Below are 12468 nucleotides of genomic sequence, written 5' to 3' on the forward strand. Positions count from 1 at the left end.
GGTGGAAGTGCACTTTTTTTTCTTTTTCTAGGTGCAGATATGCTTCATACAGATTTCCAGCTCAGACCAGAGGTGGAACTATGCCTAAAAATACTTGGGCGGCTTTGGTACGGAACGCTGCTTCAGCAAGGCTCTTCATACTGCAGTTTTTGCCTGGAATTCTGTCCTCCCTCCGGGCTTAGATGCCCCGATGAACCGAAACCATAACAGGCAGTAACACAGCCGTCTTCTTTGTTTAGTTGAGCAGTTTAAGGCTTGATGGGACGGAAGGAACTGATAAATAGCACTTCTGTATTTGGGAAACTTTTAGACTGGAAATGACAACCATAAAAGAAAGAAACGCTCTTTGCCCTTTTGGTTTTCCATATTTCATTGAATTTCCCCCACTTTTCTACAATGTACAGTACTGTTCAAAAGTTTGAGGTCAGTAAGATTTTTTAAATGTTTTTGAAAGAATTCTCTTATGCTCACCAAGGCTGCATTTATGTAAAAAAGTATAAAAAATCAATTAATTGTGAAATATTATTACAATTTAAATGATTTTTTCTTTTCTTTTTAATATATTTAAAAATATAATTTATTTCTGTTATGGTAAAACTAAATTTTCTGCATCATTACTGCAGTCTTCAGTGTCAAAATCATTCTAATATTATTTGTTGCTTAAGAAACATATCTTATCAAAGTTGAAAAAAGTTGTGCTGCTTAATATTTTTATATCACAATATTTGTGTCACCGTGTGACACCATGACACATTTGTTTTGTATTCTTTGATGAATAGAAAGTTCAAAACAAATACAAAGTTCTTTCATAAAACTCAAGATGGCACAGGCTAATAGGTCCTTAACTCAACGTGCTTGCAATCACATCTTTCTTTATAGGGCGCAGCTGATTGATTCCTGCTGTATCAGTAGCCAATTAAAAACATGCATGCTCAACTTTCAAAAAATACTTGGTTAGCATCTGCCTTAGTAGTGCATAGGGTTGCAAAGGGGCGGAAAATTTCCGGTAAATTTCCGGAAAGTTTCCGGTAAATTTCCATGGGAAGTTAAGCTGGGGAATTTTGGAAATATTCATTACCACGGCAACCGCTTGTGCGTCCACTCTGAAAGTAACTGTACACATAAGAGATGGATAGATACATTATTTAAGGTTATTTCTATTCGTTAGAATATTGATATATGAACTTGTTGTCAAGTAAGCCCCGTTGCGAGCATGTGCGTCTCTCTAAACTGTCAGTGTGCTGCACTGCTCTAGTTGACTTCTGCGCCTCCCCCCCCCCCCCCCCCGAAAATATCACGTTAATTTTGAAAACGTAATTCCTTTTGTGGATCCTCTTGGTCATTCTTCATGTTTCTTTGACAAAAATCAGTGTCTCAGTCTCGCGCACGCTGCACGCGAGTTAACCACGCCTACTTATTTACATGTTGCGGTATACACGGAATAAAAAAATCTGTTACGGTTGACATTTTCGTCCGCGGTAACGATATATACCGTCATACCGCCCAGCCCTACTTATGTGGTAAATAAAGTTATGCAAGCTTATTTAGCATCTAACTTATCAGCTTGCTATCTACTAGATGAATACATTTGTATGTGATATTTGCAATTTAAACATTTAATAAAAATATTTCCCCATAATATCATCAAAACTTACTTCACTTTGTTTAGTCCACAGGCTCAAATGTGTGCCTTCAATAGTCTTGTGCTTTGGGCTTCTGTACATGTGATGGAGACATACACAGTGCCAGTAGGGGGTGTGGTCTCAATAGCCATGCAGTAAGCAGTGTGCTATGTGCGTGTGATTGAGGAATGGCATGGATATTCAAGTGTATTTGAATGGCATCTTTTTGTTTTAGTCAAGATTATGCTAAAATATACTTTCCTCCACTATATTTAAGTTCCCTATGAAGAGCCAACCCTCAACTTTGAAAATTCCCAGTTTATTCCCATTTATTCCCATAAATTCCTGTTAATTCCCTTAAATTCCCATTAATTCCCATGGAAAGTTTCCATCTTTGAAAATTCCCAGAATTTTGCAACCCTAGTAGTGCAGCATGCTTTCAGAAACCCTCCACCTTCTCCAGCTCCACCTGTATAGATCTGGTACAGATAATTCATATACGTTATATATATTGTACAGCAGCAGCATGTCCTACTTGCTCACAGCAGCGTGTCGTGTATGTATTGGCAGTAGCAAGTCCCGTACTTGATCTGCAGCAGCAGCGATAACAGCAGCAGCAGCATAGCAGATCTATTCTGCCAAGACCAAATCAACACTGTCATATGCCAAACACTTCAAGAGTTAACAAAACACTATTTATTTGAGATAATCTTTTGGTACATTATAAATGTCTTTACTGTCACTTTTGATCAATTTAATGCTAGCTTAATAAAAGTATTAATTTCATTAAAAAAACATATTGACTCTAAACTTTTGAATTGTACTGTAAAATACAGGGTGTTTCTGTAGCATTATTAAAAGTAGGTCAGGGAAAACACAGGAACAATCAGAGCAGAAGAGCAGAAGAAGAAAGGAGCAGCTAGGTCTTGTTTTGGACATGCATTTCTGCAGATGTACATTTACAGACAGTATGTACACTATTAACCACCCACACAGATGATGACCTTATGGGGATTTTACATGTTCTGGTCTTCATTATATTTAAAGCCAAGTTGTAATGACTAGCACTGAGATAAAGTATCCTCCTCTACCTCAGACGTCAAACACACCCTTCTCAAATGTGCCAGGAGGTCACACTAAAATATTACAGTTTCTATTGTAGTTTTGATTACACATGTAAACGAAAACCCTAAGGAGCCAGAGTAAATACTGAGTTCATCCCAACACGCAATCAATTTTTTTGTTATATACTGTAATATACTTAAGGGAGAAATTAGCAAATTTAGGCCATGCTGAAAAATGCCTTTCTGGCTGACATAAATTGCCTAAAAAGCATTAACCTGTGCTGTTTATTGGGAATATCTGAACGTAGAAGGTCTTGCAGTTACTTCCTAAAAGGAAATTGGAGTAAAACACTCAGCAGCACCAATGAAAGCTTGAGAAAACATCTTTTGTACTGTTCTTTCCCGTCTGTTTTAACTTTCCTTATACAGTATATTTCCATGAGCAGTCCTTTTGCAGTGTTTGTAATGTAAATAGTTGTTCATGTTCTGTGTTACTATTCTACTATATTGAGGTTACCATGGTGATAAAGTGTGCCAGGTGGCAACTGTGAACATTGGTCCTTTGGTCTCTTAAAATGCGTTGTAATTCCCCCCACCTGAAAAGCACTGGAAAATAGCAGTGCTTTCTGTTAACTGAAATGAAAGAAAAAGAAATAAAGACAGACTCTCCATGGGTTACAGGGGGAAAAAAGGAAAATTAAAAGCGTTTATATGAGTTTGTCATCAACCATAATTGTTTGCATGCAGCCTGGGAAATGAGGGAGGCTCTGGAGGGCCTGTGTCGTAATGACAACACCAGGTTGTCACATGTGCTGCCAACTGGGCCCGACCAACCAAGGCCCAAATCAGACAGTCTTAAACACATTGTAACTCACACATGCACGCTCATTTGCGCTTATATACACACAATCTCCTTTTCTCTTTTTCTTTCTTTTAAACAATCCCTCTCACTCACTAATGAGGTTCTATAGTGTGCTCATTGGTTATAGACACCAGGGGCCTAGTGTAAAAAACTTAACATAGATTTCATCCTAAAAGTATGTGTATGCACAACAGTTGTCAGAATTTTAATCCCCTGCATACACTGAAACTCTTTATTCATTGTGTCACTTTAATAAGAATTAAAATACATATGCAAACAATTTTTGTATTTAATTTTTTTCATAGTAAATAGGTAGGGTAGACGATTTTCGGATACTACCCTCCCGTTTAGAGCATCTCCAAAGCCACACCTCCTTCAAAACACTTGAACCCGTACAGCAGGGAGCAAACAAATGTGTCACGAGAGACGTTAAACTACCTTATGTCTCAAAGCACATAACATTACAATAATAATGAACAAAAAACAACTTAAAGAGCACTGACCTGTACCACCTGACTGATGCAGATTCATTTTGACGTTGATGGTGTTTCCATTGAAATGCATAAATTCTAGTCACGAACCGCTCTAAGTATGACGGGTTTCCATCTCTTCCAAATTACAGTAGTTATAATATGAACGCAGCATAAGCTCGTTGTTTTGGTTCAGGAGGAACTATAAAAGGTGGCTGGAGTTTCGTTTGCGGTGCTCGGTGACTGACGTCTGTCTAACTCAAGCATGAAACGCGCTGATGACGTGTGACGTCTGTGCGAGCAGGGTGCACGGAGATATGAAAATACATATGTTGACAGGCAGGTAGGTCATTGTATCATTGCATTTGGACCGTATGTAATGATAGAACGAACATTTTATGGCCCTACTCCTTCCACAGATGATTTACATATAAATACATTTAGACCACTTAGCTATGAAGATGTGAAGAGTTTCAATCAGCATAACAAAAAAAAAAATTCTGGATCAAATCACCTACCCTGCCTTTAATTATATTTATAATTATTTATATTTGTAAGATTTTTCGTACAAATCTGCCATCTTGGGTGGATTTTTTCACTGACCTCATTGCAGTGCATTATGCAATTTGCCCTAGCAATTTGGCCAAAAGAAAGTATCTTAGAGGGCAGGATAATTATGCCACCTACCTTTTCGTACTGTCTTGGCATCAGGAGCTTGTCTGTGATGATGTAAAATGCTGCCTGCGTAGGCAGCACACTAGATTTGGAACATAATCTATATTTCAACAAACTAACTGAGTGATACGCTGTTAAGTAACACTTTACAATAATGTCTCTTTGGTAACATTAATCATTACAGTATTTATCAATCTTCGTTAATGTTAGTTAATAAAAATCCAGCTGTTCATTGTTTGTTCATGTTCATTCACAGTGCATAATAAATACAACATTTGATTGTAATAATGTATTAGTAAATGTTGAAATTAACATTATCTAAGATTAATAAATTATGTAGAAGTATTGTTCATTCTTAGTTCATGTTAACTAAAGTAGTTAACTAATGTTAATTAATGAAACCTTATTGTAAAGTGTTACTGGTGTATCTACAGCTGTTTTTGTTTAAACACAGACAGAGACATTTGGCTGAATGGCTTACATTTAGTAAGGTGCCCACACTTCTATTGGTGCGCCTCCCTGAACTCTTTTCCAGAACTTGCTGGGCAGCCTTATGATTTACATCTTTCTGATCTGTAGCTTACTCTGCTTTCTATTTTGCAGCTAGTTTCCTATTTTTGGTTTGTTTGTGTTGTTTGTGTTTCAAAAATTAGCTTCAAACCTTTTCTTTCTTCTACTTATCATGACCAGCTGCTCTTTTACCATAAAGTCTCTCTTTTTTTCTCTCTGACATTTTTGTTTGTAAACATTCCCTTTTTCCTCTCGGCAAAGATTAAAACCGTAGGCCTTTGATTGGTTTATGTCGGCCCCACTATGATGTCAGAGATCTTAGTGCAGTATGAACAGTTGAACTTCAGATGAGATGGATGATGCCTCAGAAGCTTTTTTTTTTTGTCTACATTTCTAAAAAAACCACTGTAATCCAGGAGGCTGAATGATTGAGCTGACCACTTTCTCTGTCTTTCTTTCTCTTTCCCTCTGTCCCAAAGCCTCCAGACAATGGGCCTCCTCCCTTGCCGAGCTCCTCTCTTCCTGAAGGTTATTATGAGGAAGCTGTTCCGCTAGGCCCTGGCAAAGCACCAGAGTACATCACCTCTAGTAAGGACAGTTACACTATAAAGATCACTTTAAAGTTTTAGAACTATGACAGTACTGTAGCTGCATTAAAAAGACCTAAAAAAGACCAGAATATTTTCGAAATTTCAATAAGTCCCAACTTTATTCTCAGATTATGACTCGGACGCCATGAGCAGTTCATATGAGTCATATGATGAGGAGGAGGAGGATGGGAAGGGGCAGAAGATGCGTCACCAGTGGCCATCTGAGGAGGCCTCCATGGACCTGGTGAAAGATGCGCGAATCTGTGCGTTCCTGTTGCGAAAGAAACGTTTTGGACAGTGGACCAAACTGCTCTGTGTCATAAAGGACAACAAACTGTTGGTAAGCACACACACACACAGATATGAACACTCAGGGGAGTGGGGTACGATGTGCCACTTGTTTTTACATTTCTTTAAGCCAGAAAAACTCCTAATTATATATCAACCAAAAAATGTAAAATCTTCCATAAAATAGGACCAAAAGTGGTTAAGTCATACAATTCGCCGATTCAACATTTACCCTAAATGTTAGGGTAAAATATCAATTGACTATTTTACTAATGCACAATCCTATTCCAGTTTTATATTGTGACCCATTATTAACATTTTCATAAACCAATATTTGGAGGAAATATATTTCATATGATATGTTGATGTGGCTTACCTCAAAGCGTCTGGCACACTTTACCCCACAGTTACTATTTTAGGAAAAATACTTAATTTATTAATTAATAAATTAATGTTAATTAAATGAATGTTTAGCCAAACAATTTTTATACATTGGTAATTCTATTTTTAATCCTGAAAAGGTTTTCTTTTCCATAAAATAAATTTTACATATCATGTAAAAGGGCACATTGAAAAGGGTGCCTAAATATGTGTTCACATGACAAAAACTATGAGTTTGCTTGATTATAGAGGTGACATAGTTTACCCGCTTTCCCATGTCTTCTATTTCTCAGCGATTCTGTTTAGTTTGACTCCGCTTATGTTGTAGTGGGTAAACAAAATGATTTCAGAGGAAAATGTTTATAACTAAATAGCTTCTCTAATATGTCTCTCTTTCTCTCAGTGCTACAAGTCCTCTAAAGACCAGACTCCACAGATGGAGCTCGTCCTGTCTGGCTGCAGTATCACACACATTCCCAAAGACGGCAAGAAAAAGAAGCATGAACTGAAGATCGTCCATCAGGGAGCTGATGCTCTGGTGCTTGCTGTACAGAGCAAAGAACAGGCCGAAGAGTGGTTAAAGGTAACCAGAGCATAGTGTTATGTGATTGGACCTGGAGTAGCTTATTAGAAAACAGCTGTCGACCAGCAAGTTTTTCTGGTGAACTGCATGAGTATGCTTGCCTTTTCAGCATAGATGTTAAACAAACAAGTAGTAGCAATCCTGAGGTCCAGCTGTTCAGTGTTTATGTTCAGTTGGGTGTGTGGGGTTAAAAACAGGTTGCTCTCTGCATACTAAATACAGTGCTATGCATACTATTACTTCTTTGTTCTCGGCCGGCACATCAATACGTTTTGATATTTTATGTCCGCCTATAGTTCGTATATACAACTTCTCGTATAAGCCTAACCTCTAAAAAGTGTTTCTTGGTGAAAGTTCAAAGGATTTTAACCTTAACAGCTCTGAAGATTGCACTTGTTTATAACTTGTTACTTTGATAGTCTGTTGTATATCTATTTAAAGCTATTTTCTTCCACATCTGTTTTTCACAAACATTAAGAAAAGTGCTAGTGAAAGACTCTGGGCTCTCGTGTGATGGATCTTTGAGTTTATAACCTGAAAGCAACTTATGCTGCACAAAGATCATCAAAACCAGCTGCAGTCAACAGTCGATTGATGGTAATAGCAGTTCCCTCATCGCTGTCCATCACTCTTCTGGTGGCTCTGTTTATAAAGACATCACTTGTTGCAACCATCCCATTTATAAAGACACAAAAAAGAGATTTTCTGAATCCGTTACCATGTTTCCATGTGGTAACAAGCTTCTGTTTATTGATTTGCGGGCAGGAAAGCACATGCAGTGAGCTGTACAGCACCGTTCAAGTGGGCGTGAACGTCAGACTGTGCAAATATACAGCACAGGAAAGCAACAACAGCCGTAATTGCTGTTTGGGAAGGGGGCATAGCTCAGCACTGTTTGGTCAGGTGTCGTGTGTACTAAAAACATACTGGAGTAATTGATTTCTGCTTGGGATAAACCGAAACCACCCTAGCTCGGAGGGCTTTATAGTATTGTATATCATTCAGACACACGCTGTTCACCCAACAACTCATGGGTGCATAGGTTCCCAATATGAAAAAGCACATTCCCTCTAATTTCTAGATCATTAATAACCCGGTAAATTATTTATTCCACTGAAACTCTTTTGAATATTCCACTATTTTAAATTTCTCCTAATTCTTCTAATGACTCCCATATAAAACCATTTATTTCTACTTTTAAAATATGAGTACAATTGAAGTGGGGCAAAAGATAATGACTTAACTGACCACAATGTGCATGGCAGAATACAGAAGTGGTGGAGAGTTTGTGGCATCTGTTTGATTAGGAGAAAAGAAAGTTGATCGGCCATTGCAGGGTTCCCATGGGAAAATTACAATTTGCTTGGCCTGGAAAAATCATAAAAATCTTAAAAGTTTTGGGAAAGTGATAAAATATGGTCTATGTTTATTTTTTTCTAACTCTAATTGCTAATATATAATATAGCAAATAGAGAATTGCTCTTTCTGAGTGCATTTGCTTAATTCTTTTTAATAAGTCTTGGATTTTTTTTTTGTTGGTGTCATTTTTTTCTAAACATTAAATCATTAATTCAATTGAATTAAAATGTATTTGTATTGCGCTTTTCACAATAAATATAGATTCAAAGCAGCTTTACAGAAAATGCATGCGTCTACATTACAATTTTGAGTGATCTGTTATCAGAGGTGACTGTGTCCAAGTTATGTATTTCAGAAATGTACATATACACAAATCACACAGTTAACTAATAATGTATTAATTTAAACAAAGTATTAATTTAAGGAAGAAACAATGAGCTCATTGAAGTAATGAATACATGTATGTTAACAAATTCGTATATTTAGAAAATGTAGCATTGGTGCATGTTGATTCAGAGCTTGCTTCTTCATCTGAAGTCCTCGCAGGAGTTAGCACAGTCTCTTCACTGGTGTTGAGGCATCTGAAGTCTTCATAAGAGGCTGGATCCAAACTGTAGCTGACATACTCTCTAGCTACCTCAGGATGGACATCCCGAGATAAAACAGAAAAACAAATGGGAAATAATTAGCGTTGCTGCTGTTCATAACATTAAGCAAAGATAATCATGTGCATTTGATCTGATATAACTGGAGTATAAGGTAATGAGATGCATTATGTGAATGCTTGGCTAAAGAGATGCGTCTTTAATCTAGATTTAAACTGGGAGAGTGAGTCTGAGCCCCGAACATTATCAGGAAGGCTATTCCAGAGTTTAGGAGCCAAATGTGAAAATGCTCTCCCTCCTTTAGTGCACTTGATATCTTAGGTTTATTTAGCTATTCCTGTCCTATAGTTGTAAAGCACTGTAATTGTTCTTGAGGGGCGATAATTGAGGCCTAATCATAAAACTCTTGTCGAAGGTTGTACATTTACAATTGTATTGCTGATGCCTTCGATTTTCTCAGTGAAGAAATTCATAAAGTCATTTCTACTGTTCCACTGTAATGGAATATTTTGTACAGGTGATGTCTGTTTATTTGTTAATCTAGCCACTGTACTAAACAAAAACCTTGGATTGTTTAGAGCCTTTTTATAATGAGAAGTGCTGTCTTTTCACGTTTGTCTCCATTTGCGCTCTAGATTACAAGTTTCTCTCTTGATAGCATGGGTAGTAGTGTTATACCATGGTACAGTACTTTTTTCTCTAACCTTTTTTAATCTGATCGGTGCAACAGTTTCTAATATACTAGAGAAAATGGTGCCTATACTGCTACTCATTTCCTCAAGTTCATTTGTGTGTTTGAGTACACTGAGCAGCTAAGACAGATCAGGCAGGTTATTTGTGAATCTGTCTATAGTGTTTGGGAGAATTGTTCTGCCTGGTCGATAACGTGGTGCGACATTGCAAATATCAGCAGTACGCAGTATGCAAGTTACGGCACGATCACTTTGCAGTAGAATATCTCTATCAGTAGGACTGCTTCCATGCGATATGATTAAAACGATGAGTGGGTCTAGTGACATTTTGCTTAAATCTGCAAACGCAGCCCCTAACTCATCATTTGTATTATCTACGTGAATGTTAAAATCACCAACAATCAATGCTTTATTGACGTTGACCAATAGGTCTGAGAGAAAATCTGCAAACTCTTTTAGGAAATCAGCATTAGACACTAGGCATTAGATCATTAACCCAATAAATTGTTTATTTCACTGAATCTCTGAATATTCACAAGATGAGGTTGTTTCAAATCGTGGCTGAGTTTTGCTTTGGCTCAGTTGTAACCAGTTTTTAAAAGTGGAAATAAATGGTTTTATATGGAAGCCATTAGATGGAGTATTAGGAATAGTGGAATATAAGGTGATAAGGAAACTTTTTTTTAGCCTTTAATGGAATACTTCATGTCTTCAAACAAAATCGAAGATCATTATAGAAGCCCAAAGGCGTCTGTGGTCAGTTAATGCTTTATCCAGTTTGCTAATGATCTATTTATGGAAAATCTTAGCTTGTTGTTTTCCATGATTCATTTTTAATTCTCTTTTAGTGTTATATCTTTCCTCTGCACTGTTTTCCTCTTTTTTTCTCTCTCTTCCAGTCTTTATTCAACAAGTTTTCTATTTGATGTAGCTCTTCTGTTCTGATCCTTTGGACAGGCCTGGGGAAATTCCACCTCCTGTCTTTCTTCTTTCCTTCGTTCTTCTTTCTTCTCTCTTTTTTGTCATCTGACTCTCTGCTGCCCTTGGCTAGAATGGTAAGAAATGGAGTGTATTTGTTCTCCTGTTAGTTTTTGTGTTATGTATAAATGAACGTGACCACTGTATGATGTTGACCATTTTATTCCTCGTCACTTCCTGCTTTCTGTTGGGTGTCATTTTACTAGCTACTGAGGTGTGTGTTTGTGTGCTAATTGTTATGAAATTGTTCATTCCTGCCCTTAATTAATGCTTGTCATTAGAGGTCAACCGATAGTGGATTTTACCGATAACGATAACTAGGTTCTTGGACCATGATGGCCTACAACCGATTAATCAACTGATAGTTTTAAAATGGATACTGAATGAAAACAAACATAACACATAAAATAGTGCTGAACTTCAATAAAAAAACAGTACCCAACCATGAAAATGTACAATATTTTTTTCAATATAAATATTAATATATTAAGTATAACTTGATCATTCATGTTAGTTCATAGTGCATTAACTAAAGTTAAGAAATACAACTTTGAAATGTAAAAATGTATTGGTAAATGTTAAAATAACCAAAGAAGAATACTTTAATTAACCTTGATTATTGTTACAAAAGAACTCTCATTCTAAAGTGTTACTATTTCATTTAAATCTAAACAGTCATGGTTAAAGAAAGCCATCGTTAAATATCTACATGAAGGCCATAGCATGTTTTTGTCACATTGTTTTAACCGCTTGAGGTACTAATGTTAGAGACGGCAAACATACTGCAGCATCTAGTCAACAACTGAATAACCCTATAATGATTTGAAAACATGCAGTGTAGTGTACTGTATACACACCGTTTTCTAAATCCGCATCGGAAATGTCCTGCTCTATGCGGCGTGCTGTCTCATGTGTCAAAACAAACTCCACAAGGCGTCAGTAATAGTTTTTACTTTCGCCTCTAGAGACTGCTCTCGTACTGTATAATGACAGCAGACCCTTTTCAGCCACTCCAGCAACAGACGGAAAAACTTTTTTTTTGCCAATCCAGCAATCGGTTATCGGTGCCGATTTATTCGCCATCCTCTACTTGGCATTGGCTTTGCTTCTCATCACTATCTAATGTGGCAATTTTGCATTACGACTCAACTGTTTGACCTTTAACTTTGACTTTGTTTGGTGGATTTTATGCAGTAGTTCTCCTTAACTCTTCATATGAAAATATAAATGCTCATGAGGGCACATTAGCACAGCAAAAAAGTTTATCCCAGAGCGTATCCCAGAAACCCACATCTTTGCAGTTAAAGCCAAAGAGTGAGGCCACAGCCTGCAATTTTCCCGTGAGCCCAATTATGTAAGCCGGTTGCCAAACCCCAGCGTGCTGCGTCAAGTTACGATGCTCAGAGGAGCTCAGGATATTTGGTTATATTTTGGTCTTTGGCATGGGGGCAGGTTGGGAAGAGGGTGTGTAAAGGTGAGCGCTTCTCTTTGTGATGCTCTCTTTATCCGCTTAGTTCACTCGACACCACTGGTTATGGGGTTTTTGGATGTAACCCCCAGGTAATGTGAGGTCACGCTCTTATGTGGCGGCGAAGAGTCTGTGCAGTCTGGAGATCTCTGGATATCTCATTCACACAGAGCCACTGCACAGCGCATAGACAGCCACGAGAGCAATGACGCATGTAACAGCCTTCCAGCTGCTCTTCCAACTGCATGTGACGCGCAGAATCCATTTGAGTGCATGTGCATGGCAGAACGTGGAGGTGGTGGAGAGTTTGTGGCATCTGTT

General features: G+C 37.6%; 1 protein-coding gene across 4 annotated transcripts in view; it reads left to right on the forward strand.

Annotated features, from left to right (window-relative positions):
- Positions 1 to 12468, forward strand: part of afap1 (actin filament associated protein 1) — a 53363-nt gene that overhangs the window by 27566 nt on the left and 13329 nt on the right. For all 4 annotated transcript variants that reach the window (XM_079850960.1, XM_079850962.1, XM_079850959.1 and 1 more), the window contains exons 4-6: positions 5683 to 5791; positions 5922 to 6133; positions 6866 to 7045. In XM_079850960.1, coding sequence (XP_079707086.1) covers positions 5683 to 5791; positions 5922 to 6133; positions 6866 to 7045 — 501 coding nt within the window. The remainder of the gene's footprint in view (positions 1 to 5682; positions 5792 to 5921; positions 6134 to 6865; positions 7046 to 12468) is intronic.

This window comes from Squalius cephalus (genome assembly GCF_949319135.1).
Source record: "Squalius cephalus genome assembly, chromosome: 19".
Taxonomy (NCBI): domain Eukaryota; kingdom Metazoa; phylum Chordata; class Actinopteri; order Cypriniformes; family Leuciscidae; genus Squalius; species Squalius cephalus.